Source organism: Pleurodeles waltl, chromosome 4_2 (assembly GCF_031143425.1).
Source record: "Pleurodeles waltl isolate 20211129_DDA chromosome 4_2, aPleWal1.hap1.20221129, whole genome shotgun sequence".
Lineage (NCBI taxonomy): Eukaryota > Metazoa > Chordata > Amphibia > Caudata > Salamandridae > Pleurodeles > Pleurodeles waltl.
The window spans coordinates 658665735-658681426 of record NC_090443.1 but is presented as its reverse complement, the minus strand read 5'-3'; the positions used below and the strand labels follow the sequence as shown (position 1 = coordinate 658681426).

General features: G+C 45.5%; 1 protein-coding gene across 3 annotated transcripts in view; it reads left to right on the top strand.

Moving 5' to 3' along the window:
• The window catches only part of LOC138293162 (interferon-induced protein 44-like), a 302295-nt gene that overhangs the window by 123591 nt on the left and 163012 nt on the right, over window positions 1-15692 (top strand). For all 3 annotated transcript variants that reach the window (XM_069232222.1, XM_069232220.1, XM_069232221.1), the window contains exon 5: window positions 4775-4927. In XM_069232222.1, the coding sequence (XP_069088323.1) occupies window positions 4775-4927 (153 nt within the window). The remainder of the gene's footprint in view (window positions 1-4774; window positions 4928-15692) is intronic.

Below are 15692 nucleotides of genomic sequence, written 5' to 3'. Positions count from 1 at the left end.
TGCATCGTAGCAATGCATACCTGGAGGGCATTCATTCGGGTCAGGCTGCCCATCAACGATCGTTCAATGCTCTGGCCTCAGCACTGACGGCAGCCATTGTTCCTGTTTCCAGCCTCCCTCTTCTAACTGCCTCCACCCTGTCTCTGTCTCCTGTTCCTCAGCCTATCCCATCCACACCATCAGACCAGCCTGCACACACCTCAACACCCAAGGGCAGCTCATCCAGACATAAGCACCACAGATCACACAAACATTCACCCAAGCAACACCCAGATGCAGACATGCCAACAGCCACTACCACCTCTGTGTCCCCCACCTCCTCGTCTCCCTCCTCCCTCCCTGTGACGTCTCTACTCACACCTGCATGCACACCACCAACAGCCAGTACTTCCATCACCAGCACACCCTCCAGTACAGTCCGCACACGTGCAGTCACCACCCCCACTGCCATTTACACGTCCCCTGTGTCCTCTCCCACTGTGTCTGTCACCCCCTCTTCCAAGACACACAAACGCAGGCAGCCACCCACCCAACAGCCAACCACATCACCACAGCCTCCAGCCCATGCACCTTCACCCAAGGACAGCACACCTGACTCTCCTACAACCACCTCCTCTTCCTCCACTCCCATAACCACTACACCTACCCTTTACCTTGGTCCTAAAAAAGTTTACCTCTCCACTCTTGACCTCTTTCCCTCACCTGACCCACCCCCTCCATCTGCTAAGAGTCCCAAGAGCGCCTCAGCCACCACCAGCCCGGCTTCAAGGGTCACCGTAGTGCATGGATTTTGGAGTCCCCCCTTTGCCAGCAGTGATACATCAGTCAGCAGCAAGGGGACAGCCAGCCCCCCCCCTGGAAAGAGGACCCGTAAAGTAAGGGGCCGCCGCGAGAAGACTGACACGGCTGCCCCCAAGGACCAAAGTTCTGCCACTTCACCTGCCACAACATCCAGGGGAGGCAAGGCCCAGAGAGCCACATCGAAGGAGGGCAAGGGCAAGGGCAGCAGGGCGGAGAAGTCAGCCAGCAGGAGCGCGGACCAGGAGGGCCCCACAAGCCCCATCCAGTGTGTGAGGGAGGACACCCAAGGGCCCAGGACACCGTCACCGAAGGGTCCAGCAACTGCACGGTCGGAGGGCGACTGAGCAGGGAGTCCTGGCCAGGTCTGACTCCCTTGACTTACAGAACAAGCACCGCTGAACAGGGCCCCGCCGTGCAGAAAGGCACCGCTGAACAGGGCCCCGCCGTCCAGAAAGGCACCGCTGAACAGGGCCCCGCCGTCCAGAAAGGCACCGCTGAACAGGGCCCCGCCGTCCAGAAAGGCACCGCTGAACAGGGCCCCGCCGTCCAGAAAGGCACCGCTGAACAGGGCCCCGCCGTGCAGAAAGGCACCGCTGAACAGGGCCCCGCCGTGCAGAAAGGCACCGCTGAACAGGGCCCCGCCGTCCTGAAAGGCACCGCTGAACAGGGCCCCGCCAAGACAGGCACCGCTCCGCTGGGCCCTTCCTGTCAAGCACCGCTCTGCCGCGCCCCGCCGTCTCAAGCACCGCTCCGCTGGGCCCTTCCTGTCAAGCACCGCTCCGCTGGGCACCGCCGTCTCAAGCACCGCTCCGCTGGGCCCTTCCTGTTAAGCACCGCTCCGCTGGGCACCGCCATCTCAAGCACCGCTCCGCTGGGCCCTTCCTGTCAAGCACCGCTCCGCTGGGCCCCGCCGTCTCAAGCACCGCTCCGCTGGGCCCTTCCTGTCAAGCACCGCTCCGCTGGGCCCCGCCGTCTCAAGCACCGTTCCTCTGGGCCCTTCCTGTCAAGCACCGCTCCGCCGGGCCCCGCCGTCTCACGCACCGCTCCGCTGGGCCCTTCCTGTCAAGCACCGCTCCGCCGGGCCCCGCTGTCTCAAGCACCGCTCCGCTGGGCCCTTCCTGTCAAGCACCGCTCCGCTGGGCCCCGCCGTCTCAAGCACCGCTGGCCCAATGACAGTGCCGGTTCTGTGTCGAGCTACTGTTCACGCTGCACTCGGGCCACCCTGCCTCCTCCATTGCCTGTGGAGACTGTTATCCACTTGATAGACTGTGGCTTTGCACTCCCCAGGATTGAACAGTGGGCAAGCCACCCACTGTAGAGACTTGAGAGACTGTGGCTTTGCACTCCCCAGGATTGAACAGTGGGCAAGCCACCCACTGTAGAGACTTGAGAGACTGTGGCTTTGCACTCCCCAGGATTGAACAGTGGGCAAGCCACCCACTGTAGAGACTTGAGAGACTGTGGCTTTGCACTCCCCAGGATGGCACAGCGGGCATGGTGGCCCCTTCGTGGATCTGGCGTTGTGGACTCATGTGGCTGTGGTGCCCCCCCTTCCCTTCCCCCTGAGGTGCCTGTAGTTTTATCATCTGATGCCCCTGCAGTGTTCTCTCCAACAGACTCAGGTCTCCTGTGTGGGCTTTGCCCATGTGTTGATACACTTTGACCCACGGACAGTTGAAATTTCAGTGACTGTGCTGGACTTATTGCCTCTATTTATCGGTTATGCAATGTTTAAACTTGATTTTTTTTTTATTCATTTTCCTATTTTACCATGACTTCAATGAACCTATTTTATACATAAATTTAGTTTCTCACTTTAATTATATCTTTTCATTATTCCGGGGGGGTTTGGGTGGTGTCACTTTGAATTGGTGCTCTGCATTGGTGTGTAGATAGTTGGGGGGTGGGTGTATTGCGTATGTGTGTGCCCGTAACCCTTCCTCCTCCCCAATCCCCTGTGTCGTAGGTGCGGTACTCACCGTTGTCATCTGCGCCGGAGTTCGTACTCGTGGTAGATGAGCAGGTAGACGAGAGCAGGTAGGATGTTCAATTCGGGCTCCATGCTGTCCTCCGTCCTCGTGGAGTGTATAGAGGTGTGCGTTTTCCCGTTCGTAGTCTGTTTCCGCCGTGTTTTTATCGGCGGTGCTCCCGCCCCGGAAAAGGTGGCGGATTGGTGAGTTGTGATAGGGTGGGAGGTACGTTGTCTGCCGCCTGCCTGTTGGCGGTGACCGCCGCGCTGTTTGTCTGTCCCGCCGTGGCGGTCGGAGTGTTAAAGTGGCGGTCTGTGTTGGCGGTTCCCGCCAGGGTCAGAATTCATTTTGTTTTACCACCTGCCTGTTGGCGGGTTGGCCGCCGCTTTATCACCGACCGCCAGGGTTGGAATGACCCCCATGGTCCTCTATCAGCTACAAATTGTCCCTCATTATGAGAAGACAGCCAAGGCTATGGTGGCGGTTTAACCACCGACGGGCTGGCTGTGAAGACCACCCTCTGCCAACCTGCCCAATAGCCCCACCCATTCACAACAGAACCCCCACTCCTCCTACCAGAACAGCACTCGTTCTAGTGCAGCACCCCTCCATCCCACCTTCTAGGGCAGCACACCCCTTCTAGTGCAGCACCCCCCACCCCGGCATGTACACACACAGACACCCACATGCACCCTGCATACACTCATTCATGCACCTCGCATACTCATTCACGCACCACACATACACCCATACATCAACACTGATATACACTTATTTACTCACAAGCATCCGTACACACATATACTTTCAAGCATCCATACACAAACTCATCTCAGCATTCATACACGCACTCGCTTCACCATCCATACACGAATTCAACCACTCAATCACACACATACATTCACACACCCATGCACACACCCATAGACACACACATACACACACCCATGCACACATACATGCACACACGCAGACAACACCCACTCACACATGCACACACAACACCCTCCCACCCCGTCCCCTGTCGGACGATCGACTTACCTTGTCCGGAGAGGAGGTCATCCAGGCAGGAAACGGGCGCTCCCACCCCCTGCAGCGCACTGCCTTTAGGACACCGCCAATGCTTGTTTTCTTGCCTAGTCTCTCTTGCACTTTCTTCTCTCTTCATCTTTTCTCCCTTTTCCAGGAGCACCTCCCAATTGTGATGCCTCTTGGCACCATTAAGTGCATTTTACTCAAAGTAAAAAGGGCCTGATTTAGAGTTTGGTGGACAGGGTGCTCTTTACCAAATGCGGTGGAGTACCTGCTCATTAAACCCATGTTCCACCTGCCTCATTTAGTGATGGGTAGACTTCAGGTATTCTGTCAATATTGCCACCACTGGTTCCTGGATGGATAGTGTAATGCCTGTTTTTTTCTGTCTGTCACCTGCCGGAAAAGCCTGGCAGTGAGCGATAGAAAAAATATAATGACCCCCCCACCCCCCAGCAGACCCTCTGATAAACACAAAATGTTGTGGGAGCCATTACCTTTTTGTTTTTTTTAGAAGCAAACTCCTACTTTGGGAGTTTTTTCTTTTTTGAAAAAGAAAACAGTCCTAAAGTTTGAAAAATGGCTGTACTCCAAACATTTGCTACATTAAAAGGAGGTTCCATGATGGTAGTTCATTTCAATTTACTGAAGAGGGGGGGGGACATTTTAAAATTTGACAGCAGAGTACTTTTGGGATGGAGGAGGTGTTGTCCTCCACCATCCTCACCAACACTACTCCATCCACCAAACCATACATTCGGGTCCTTAGTTTGGTCCTGGTAGTTGTTAGTTCACTTTTTAGCTTTTAAGTCTTTCTTGACTACTCTGAGCAGCACAGGTGGCCTAATATGATTATTGTCATGCTCATTGTAATGGTATATTTGTGCTTCACTGTTTTGTAAAGTAACAAATAATCTGCTTTGATAACATCCTTTCAAACACTAAGCCATGCTTGTTCCTTTCCTTTATAGTACAGAACATACACTGTTAAGGATGAAAAGTGTGGCAAGTCACCGTCCCTTATTTTGTGTGATTCCATGGGGCTGGAAGAGAAAGCTGGAACAGGGCTGGACGTTGAGGATGTACCAAAAATACTTGATGGTCATGTTCCTGATAGGTATCAGGTACATATTTCTCAATTTAACATTTTCCTGTGCATATGTGTGTGTATATAATTTATTATTCAGTGTTGAAAGTATCATTGCAAGCTAATTTTAGTCTTCATAGTTGTTCGTACCGCTCGAAAGATCTGGAGTAAGACCAAGTTGTAACATTTTAGCTCTGCATGATACTACAGAGGAGTCTATTTAAACCTGATGGGACTCGTAAATGCAGCCATCACTGGAAACCAACGATCTGTGTACTTCAATTTGGGGATTTTGGCTGGTCTAATCTGAGGGAAAAGTGAGGAAATACTAGTGATTTGCAACTGGCCATTCCTTGGTAATTGCTCATTTCCCAGGGGAATCTCGGGGTTACATTTGTAAATAACTCAATTCCACACTTTTTGATTTACCGAGGACCCTGGTATCGACCTGTGGAGTGATTACCTGTGTAAAAAAAAAAAGGGCAGTTGTATTGGGACTATAATGGTAAACTGAGAATTGACTGATTTACCAAAGCTTAAATAGTGCGATGACAGGTAATGATGCAACAGTTCCCTTCAGGGTACGTTACAGAGTGATGCAAAGATCATTTAAAATTGCAGCATCTTACCATAACAATTTTGAATAACGACAGGTTATTGTTGGAGAGGAAAGTTAGTCATAACGTAAAGTGTGGTTTCTATTATTTTCAAGTTGTCAATTTTTCAATCATGTCAATCTATGTTCAGTTCAATACTTAAAAAAGATTTTCAGGGTAGTGCCAGAAAACTGTTTGACAGCTGTTTATTTTAATCATGAACGACATGATCAGTAAAATTCTCATATCTGAATGAGGCCTTACATATGAGACTCCATAGATGTCAGTAGCTGCTACGCGAGTTATCCAATCTGGGTGGCTTCCAACCCAAGAAAAGTGTCTTCTTTCTAATTAAACTGCATCTTAGTCATAGTGAATGGATTATTTTATGCATTAAAATGGCTTGCTTCTGACTCAATCACTTCATACTAGCCACATTAGAGTGTAAAATATTTCCATCAAGGACGGCTCCCCCTTGTGGGTAGAGGAGCATCGCCACCCCCCCCCCCCACGCCAGCAGCAACCGCTGCGAATCCTTTCACAAGGAAGCAATAATAAACTCTGTTTATTATCGCTTTCATGTGAAAGAGGTGGGGCCACGCGGGTGACGTGCAGAGGGGAGTACACTGTGCACTCCCCTCACTGCGCATGTATGTTTGGTGGGCTGTCACTGGAGAAAGCCTGCAATGGCTCCCAGTCTGCATGAGAGCGCACAGCGAGGGCGCTCCCAGCCAATCCTGATGCTGCTTTGAGCAGTGTCAGGATTGGCAGCAGGGCAGGGTGGGAGCCTGTAACTGCAGCCTTCAGAGGAGCAGCGCGGCACGGGAGCCGAGGCAAGTTTTTAAAAATGTTATTTTATTTTTCATTTTTATGCAACCCCCCCCCCCATTCTCCCTCTGCCCACTACTCCGCGCAACTGATTTCCATACTGACCATTTAACATTCAAACTTTGTCCTGAACTGATGGGTGGCAATGGCGAAAACATGCACCCCCCACAAGTGTCCCTGAGTATTCACGGCAGATAGGTGTATGTCCGAATGTTCTGCTAGTTGTGTGGTATGGTTGATTACCCTGCCCACCCAGGGGTAGAGATATGTATCCTTTGATACACAATACTTTTATGTGTTACAACCAACACACACAAATACAGTTAAAAAGAGAGTCCAGAGTTCAAAGGTATATCACACAGATCCGTTCAGTGTTCAGTTTATTTCACATTTCCAGTTCCATTCATGTTGACATATTTTAAATTTCCAATTCCATTCATGTTTTCAGTACAGTTCTTCAATAAAGTTGGTTCACACTTGACATCCAACACACGTTTCGTCACAACGTGACTTTATCAGGGCTGTGAAGTTACAGAAATCAACATATAAACATTGACATATGTAAATGTATTTCAGAAATACATAAAACACATTTGTGCACTGGCTGAAACAGGAGAAAATTGCCCAGTGACTATTAAATGCAAAAATTAAGGATATTCCATGCACACCGTCACCAAAGATGAGAAAAATGTGTAAGAAAGAAGGAGCAAATGTGTGCATGCATCAAAGGTACATATACCCTCTATTAGAAAAATGTATAGCCCGTGGCACAAAAAAAGCAAAAAGTGGGTATCCAGAACAACAATAGATGTCTTAGTGTCTATCCAAAAAGAAAGAAAAAAAGGTCAGGAATGTGCACTCACTCAGCAGCTTAAATGTACCCAGTTCCCACTGTGAACAGTGAAGAGTTAGAGAGGAGCTAGGTAATAATTAACCCAAAATTCAGCAGTTCTCAAGGTGTCAAATGACCACGTCCTTATCCACAGCATATTAAATCCGTTATATGTGACAGCCTGTGTTCATACAAGGATGCAAAGTACTTTAATCCAACAAATTTACTAATAGCAACTAGCTCCAAGATGTAGAAGGTAATCAAATGTACAGGCCATAGTACGCCAAAACCTGCAGGTAAAAGAACACAAATATATTGGCAGAATATGGAACCCTAACTAGCAGAACCTAAGCAGCTACACATATGCCATACAGAGCCCCTACCAATGACTAAGCGAATCTTGCACAAATATGTAGACTTACGTCAAGAACATAATTAGAGTATAGGCAACACACATAAGTTGTGTGACATGTTACGCACTAGTTTAGAAGGAGGGAGACATGCTCCGAATAATTCACTGTAAACTGCAAGTCAGACGGTGAACCTGAACTGTAAATATAGAATGTGGTCTGATGTCAAAAGACATGGTGAGAATATAGACGACACACGTATAATGTATAACGTGTTCACATATTTAAGTATTTTTATTTATTTATTATTTTTTATACTTTTAGAAGGAGGGAAAAGGAACATTAAAACTTTATACAATTCTTAGTACATGATTACCGATTGGTATTATGTGTACCACTACTTTTTACAGTACTTACTCTAATCACTGTACATCAGTAAAAAAAAAGAATGTATTTCCAAAAACTGAAGAAGGACTTAAATAACCAATTTTCACTGATATTCAAATTGGAATCTCTAAAAATAATTAATGACTATTGCTTACTCAGATCCCACTTTTCTGAACATTGACTCAGTTGTTTCACAGGTGTTAGTGAAATCCTCTGGGAAAGATTACTGCCCCTTCCCACTTCTAAAGCTCAGCACCTGTTAGAGGGACAAGGTCATATCACCTTCTGTGCCATATGGATTGATGGCACTCTTTCTTAACTTTCCTGCTTATGTTAACGCAGAAGTTATAATGAAATTATGAATGACTTATTGTATTCTGAATGTTGAAATAGCATAGAAAATGTTATAACCTAGGGAAAAATAATGCACACATTTGAAGGTGCGCCCACCAGTGTGGCCGACAATGTTCACGAAGTGTACTTATTAGTGACTTATTAATATGAAATGATAAACTTATGTTTAATTAATGTAGTAATATGTCATATTGAAGGTTATGCATTATGAATTAGCTTTATTAATGATAAGGCCTTGACTTAGCAAGGTCATGGCCCAGTTTCATGGCCTCATGTCAAGCTGCATTGCTCAGGAATTTAATAAAATGGATGCTCAGAGAATTAAGATGTGAATTTCCACTGTGCTGACCAAATGATGGTAACTGAAATCTTTTCTCATGATGATGATGTATTTGTCAGTGCAACAGTGTTTAATGTAATGTGTGCAAGACTGACTTTCTCAGGAGAAAACAAAGAATTAACTGACTGAAGTATAAGCTGCAACAATATTGTTACCTGATGAGCGCAATGATGAGAACGGAAGAGATGAGAGCCAATCATCGACATGTGAACCATGTACTAGAAGCGTTGTAGATATGAGGGTTTAGTTTCATTGGACTGAATACAAACATGCGATTTTTAAACCAATATGGACATTGGAAGTAGTTTTAGGAAATCTAACTTAGCCGGACTGCACTGAGAGGAGACACCCCATTTTGCCATCTTGAGAAAAGACAAGCTTAACTTTATTGCTTAAAGAGACTTTGACTTTTCTGAACTTTGATGCTGAATCCTGATGTCTAGCTAACCAAACTGATGTCCTAAGAACGAAGACTGTCACAGCTAGCTTATCCAAACTGAGGATAGGTATACTGACTATGATATTGTTTGCTATGTCTGTTTGCTTTTGTTTCTAGGTACCAACCGCTATTTTGACAGAGTCATAGTTAGATGTTTTTCCAAATTGTGTGAATAAATTTGTTTTTCATTCAGCCCACACATGCTATTCTTTGCTGAATCTAAATGTATGTAATATCATTTGCGCAGTTATTCTTACTAGTAATTTGTACTGTAACATTAAAATCTGTAGTAGCTCAAGCTTTGATTAGATTGCGATTCTTTTGCTGCTTTGTTCAGCCAGTGTTGTTCCTGTATGTTTATCATTTGATTTTGAGAATGAGTTACGTGACATTAGCGTTGTTAATATAGGGAAATAAACATTCTAACTTTCACATAAAGGTGTGGGTGTTCATGACTGCAAGCTTATGGTGTGTGACAATTACTGACTCTTATTGATTACTAATGTTATTGATTATTATTGTTTATTGATTTGTGCATGTGTGGGATATATAATGGGAAAACCTCAAAGCGAGTCAAAAGGTTCATCGATCTATTCGCGTCTCCTTGTAGATTTACTTATTAAAGTCCGACGAGCTAACAGAGATGGTAGCAGACTGATGGTTTGTCTCCTTAAGAGCCCATCATAGAGGCCCGGTACATGGTTTGTCTATCAAGAGCTCATCATCACTGAGATTTGGATTTATTGTTTGAATGATACAAATTGGAGAGAAAATGTGTCCCTAAATACTTAAAACCACTTCCCCAGAATCTTCGAGCTTGTCAATGGTTGTTTGAGGAGGTTCTCGGTGTTCTAGTGATAGTGAAAATGACGTAGGTTTTGCACTTGCACAGTTTATGCAAATCTCAGGTGGATTGTGATGGTTGTGAGGGTTTAGGGAGTTTGTGTACTCCAAATGAAGTTGCAGAAGGAGTGTACGTACTCCGCAGTGTGAGAGTGGGGAAGTTGTCGAACTTCACATGTATGTGGTGCTTTGTGCTCAAAAATTGTCCACATGGTTGTTGATATAACGACCCTGCATGGTCTAAGACTCCGTGTATGAGACACTTGTTTTTTTTTGTCGTAATTTGTCTGGTTTAATAGGCCGATCGGGTGTGGTCGACAAGTCAGAGTGTGAGTCAAAGTGAGTTAACTGAGATGTGGCGACTCCTGTGTTCACCAGGACAGACCCACTGATCAGTTAAGAGTAAAATTTGTGGTTTGAATTTTGCTTGCTAATCAGGAAAACTGAGAAAAAAGGAATAGCTGTTAGAACGGAACGCTGTCAGTGAAATATCCGTAAAGTTTCAGAAGCAATTGTCTTGCCTTTCTTGTAGTAAACGGACAAATTGGGTTTTTGATTTTGTTTAGTGCTTGAAATAAATTGAATTAGCTCCTTGTGAATCTGAGGTAGGGAGGACAAGCCGCAAGACTTTGTCAGCCGCAGTATGTGAGCGTGACGTCACTGGAGCTGCGCCGGGATAGGTTGGTTAGTGAGAAGGGTCATGCACGGATTGACAGCCATCCGTGAAACGCAATCGGTTTTGAAGGTGGGTGTAGAGAATTTTGGAATTAAAAGTCACTTCCTGATTTGATATAGAATAGAATAAAGGTCGCAGAAATTAAATTTTTCAAAGCTTTAAAGAGTGCTTTAGGAGGAGATACGTACACTACAACGAGCATAGGGGATATTGCACTGCCAGAAGGTACATCAGCTTACATTGTAATCAAACAAAAGGGCGTTGTGCCATGTCTTTGGCTAAAGCAATGGTGCAAAGTGACAAAGATGGGGGATTAGCGTTTCCTGTCAACGGAACATTTAATTTGAGGAGTTTAGAGAATCTGAGGAGGGTGCTGTATGATCTGAAACCCCCTCCGAGACCAGCAGTTTGAGGCATTAGCGATCTGGGAGCTAGTTGCCAGACAGCAACAGCAACATAAATTTGAGAGGAGAATGAGAAAGGCAGAAAATATACTAGCGGAGGCTAGATGGGACAGTGATCAGAGATTTTGGGGAACTGAGACTTTACAGGAGATTAAATTGTTTCCAGCAATAAAACAGGACAGTGAAAGAGTAGGAAGGAAAGCTGTCAGAAAAACAAACAGGAGCCATTCTGAGAGTAGGGAACAGAGACCAAAGGAGTCTAAGAGACCATTGACCTATGAGGAAGAGTCAGATGATGATGAGTTTATTTTGCAGTTATTGAGAAATCGTCCTCCTCGATATGCTGCACAAGAGAGCGGTCCGAGCACTAGTGTAAATCCTTCGGCACTGACACAGGTTAATGTGACAACAAGTCCGGCGCAGGTTAATCCATGTCTGACACAGAGCCCAATGCAGAGCATTCTTAAGGCACCTACTACTCCAGTAGTCCAAAATCAGGTGCAACAGCCAAATGTCCAGAAAACTTACCATGATGTGCCCCTTGTGGAAACTGCCACAAACCTAATAGTGCCTACAGGACAGGTTTTCCCAAGACCGACATTGTTTCAGACAGAACCAACTCCACTTTTACTACCTCAAGCACAGTCACAAACGATTCCGAAATATACTCTAATAACAGGAACACAGTCAGATGTGTCTGTACTGATGAACCAGAATGTAGGAATCACTCCCACAGAACCTGAATGTTAGGCAAAGCCCAGATGCTTTATCTGTACCTGTCACCATTGGTCCGATTTAACCTTTGTTCACACAAGAGAAACCCAGTGCAGATGGACAGCGAGTCCTGAGTCAGAATGGAATGAGGGGAGGACTTAATAAGAATATTCGAGTAGTATCTCCTTTGGGACAAACCTTTGACAGATTGAGATCATTGCTAGATCTTAGCCCATTTGGAGTTCCTCCGGATACTGTCATAGGGTAGCACATTAGTCAGAGCTTGAAATTGATTGACACCGCAGATCCCAAATACAGTTGAGCAACAGGCACCACATGCCCAGGCCAGCAACATTTCATGGCAGGGTTTGACTGCCCAGCATTTGACTGAATGGTTAGACAAGCTTAATACACCGCAGAGTGCTCCTAAAAGAGAGGAGTACTTGAACTACACTAAACTGGGAATGGAAGTGGGTGAGCTCATTGAAGGGACTATGGGTGTGAACTGGTTAGAGTCCTACACAGAAGCAGAGCTAAGATATCTGTGCCCGAAGATTACAAGGGAAGAGAGCAATGTGCATCAAAAGCTAGCAGACCTAGCAGAGAAGTGCAGCATAGAAATAGAGAAAACAAAGAAAAAGAGTTACAGGTTAGATTTTGAGACCAAAGATTTTGAACACATGAGATCTGCTGGAATGAAGGCACACAATGGGGAGTTATTTCAAAGTGCCCAGATCTGGGGAGCATTAGATAAATGGGAAGGCAGATGGGTAAAGAAAAGAGATATGAGAAGAAGGGATTCTGTGGAGCTGATTGCAAATGTGCAGCAAAGTAAGGATGCACTGAATCTTTTCAACAACACAACGCGTATGGGTAATGCTGTGAACAGGCTAATCTGGCCAGTTCAACTGGTCAGTGGATCACAAACATGGTGATTTAATTGTCAGTAGTGGTGGGCATGTGCTCAGTAAAGAGTGGGGGTATTCCTCTTAAAGAATGGGTGGTCTCACACACATTCAAATGTCATGGTTCATCATTTGACCACCTATCCCCACCCAGGTAAGATGAGACCACCTGGACGGACTCAACCTCGTTGTTAAAAGAACTCTGAGTGAGTGCTGAAATTAATCTTTGTAGATATTAGCCCCAGGTCTGAGGTGGGAGGGGGAGTTGCCCCTTGTAGTCACACTCTATGAAGGTCCGAGTCAGGAAGGAATACTAGTAGGGTGTCATAACAATGGATCAAAAATGTGACAGTACAGTACGCTAAATGAGGCACAAAAACCTGTCTAGAACCTAGACGTTTGTAGACGACTAATTGTTGTCACTATCTGCGTAGATCAATATAGAAGAAAGTAGACATAAGGAATCGCTCAGCGCTCCAATCGCAAAAGTTGCAACCCATAAGGCACAGAGTCAAGTAAACAAATACATAGAAAGCATAACATACAACATAAATCCTATCTTTTAGTATGAGGAGGTCCCAGAATGTTTACTTGATGTGGCCTCCCCATGGAGAGGCAGCAGGACTTACTAATCCAAAGGCGGCAAACCGTACCACAACCTAGACGTGTCCCCATCTCAGCCGCTTGCACGAGTGGGCCATGACGAGAAAGGACTAAAAATAGCTAGTCAGCTGCGACGATCGGCAGACACAAGGGTGTGACCTGCTTGCAGCGCGACTCACCGATAGCAGTGAAAATTTTACCAATGAGGTAAAATGTCCCTTGGAGCAGAGGTGGCATTCTGTCTTTTACAAATGATTATCCTAGATTGAGAGAGAAGCCAGTAGAATGGTACCAGCAGACAGACAGTTTTTTTAAACTTGCAAAATGCCTGTGGGAGGACTTGAACACTCTATTAGAGATAGTAGTTCCAGCTGATTTGTGGGTGGAGTGCAAGAGAGCATAGATTGGCCAACAAAAGAGAGGGATCAGGTTACAGGTGCGCCGTCTCCTGAGGTAATGAAATATTATTACAAAGTGATTGAATTCCTGAATATAAGAATTTCAGCCAAAAACATTGATTGGCAGAGGATAGAGGGGACTGCTCAGGAGGCAAAAGAGTTGATACATGCGTACTATGAGAGACTGTTGCAGGCGTTCAAGCATTACAGTGGTACAGAGAATTGAGCCAAAAGACATGATTCATTTTGTGTTCAGATTTGTGGAAGGATTGAGACCTGAAATTAGCCAGATGATTAAGGGTCATTTGATTTGGTGGCAAGCAAAGCCGATCGATGAGGTGTTGTAGTATGCAAAGTACTGTAGTGACAAGATTGAGTTGAAGCAGAGAAAGCTTAAAAAAGGCGATGGTGATGCAGATTAAAGCTGCACAAACGAAATGCAGGGACATTTTCCACAACAACTACCGCAGCAGGGAAACATGGTATTTCAAAATCAGATTAGAGGTAGAGTTCGCGGAGGAATGGTAAACCGTGGTCCCGATTTGGGTACTGTAGTAGTTCCGAATGATGTGCAGGGGATGAAGAAATTGTTGCCTTGTAACGCTTGTGGAGCGGTTGTACATTGGAAGCAGGATTGTCCGATGTTGGTGCAGGCAGGTGCAATTCAGCAAACAGGTGACATCAATTTGTTCCAAAACATGAGAGGACCAAAAATGAAAGGTCATAATCCAAATTTTCAAAATAATATGAATCAAATGCAAGATTTTCAGCCCATGCAGCAGGTACAAATGCCACATGTGCAAATGAGACAGTTGCAGCGAATGCAACAGCTGGTTCCCATGGTACCTAGACAGCAAATCCAAATACCTCAAGCCCCAGTGGAACAGCAGCAGGTGATGCTTCTTCAACATGTCCCAGGTCAAAGGCCGGACAAAGTAATAGCACAGTTCACAATTCCCGTTACACAGTGAGATTGCAGTAAACGATGATTGGGTGAGCGAGAGTTCAGATGAGGATTAATGTGTGCTTGCAGCTTCCTTAAAAGTAGATCAAAAAGGTCCCTAGGTGAAGGGAAGAGTCCTGGGTCACGGAGTTCCATTCCTGGTTGACATAGGAGCTATACGCTCTACAGTGAGAAGTGCAGAAGTTCCAAATTTGCCCCTTTCAGGAAAGACAGTCCAGATTGTAGGAGTAACAAATCAGTATTTGACCAACCCAATTATAGAAGCAGTTCAGGTTAAGATTGGCAACTTTCAAGGACTGCACAAATTTGTAGTCTGTGATTCAAGTCTGGTATCCCTACTGGGGAGCGACTTGCTGTGTAAAACCAGGTGCTTGATTACTTGCTCAAATGACAGAATCAAGATACAGATGAATAGTGATGATGAGAGTGACCCGACACCAGAGACAGAATGAATGAGACAATAAATGAGGAGTACCCTCTGATTAATTTCTTTCCAGAGTTCCCAGTAAAGGAGCTTTCTCCTGATTTATAGCGAACGGTTAACGAGAAAGTATGGGACCTGACAGGAAAAGAGATAGGTCTGATAAAGGGAGTTGAACCAGTTAATTTTCCTGTAAAGCTGAACGTAATTTTTCCTCAGATTCCCCAATATCAAATGCCCCAGGATATCCTTATAAAGGTTGCCCGGATAATTGCAGAATTTGTGAACCAGGGGGTCTTGAAAGAAGTGTTGAGCAGCCCATGTAACTCGCTGATCATGGGTTTGAAAAAGCCCTGTGGGAAAGTTCGATTTCTCCAGTATTTTAGAAAAATAAACTACATTGTGATCAAATGTTGTCCCATGGTACCAAAACCTGGTGTGATAATGTTTCAGATTCCATGTGATGCTGAATGGTTCACTGTCATAGACTTGTCACAACTTTATTTTCTGTGCCTCTTCACAAGGCTAGCCAATTTCTATTTGTTGAAAATTTTTAGACCAAGTTTACTGTTGGTGTAGCATTCCTCAAGGGTTTTCAAAGTCGCCTTCCATATTCAATCAGATCCTGAAAACGAATTTGGAACGTCGTTGGAATTGCCTTTCCAATGAACCCTGTTACAGTACATTGATGACTTATTGATTGCATCCAGAACAAGAAATGAGTGCAAGTATGACACGATTGCCTTTC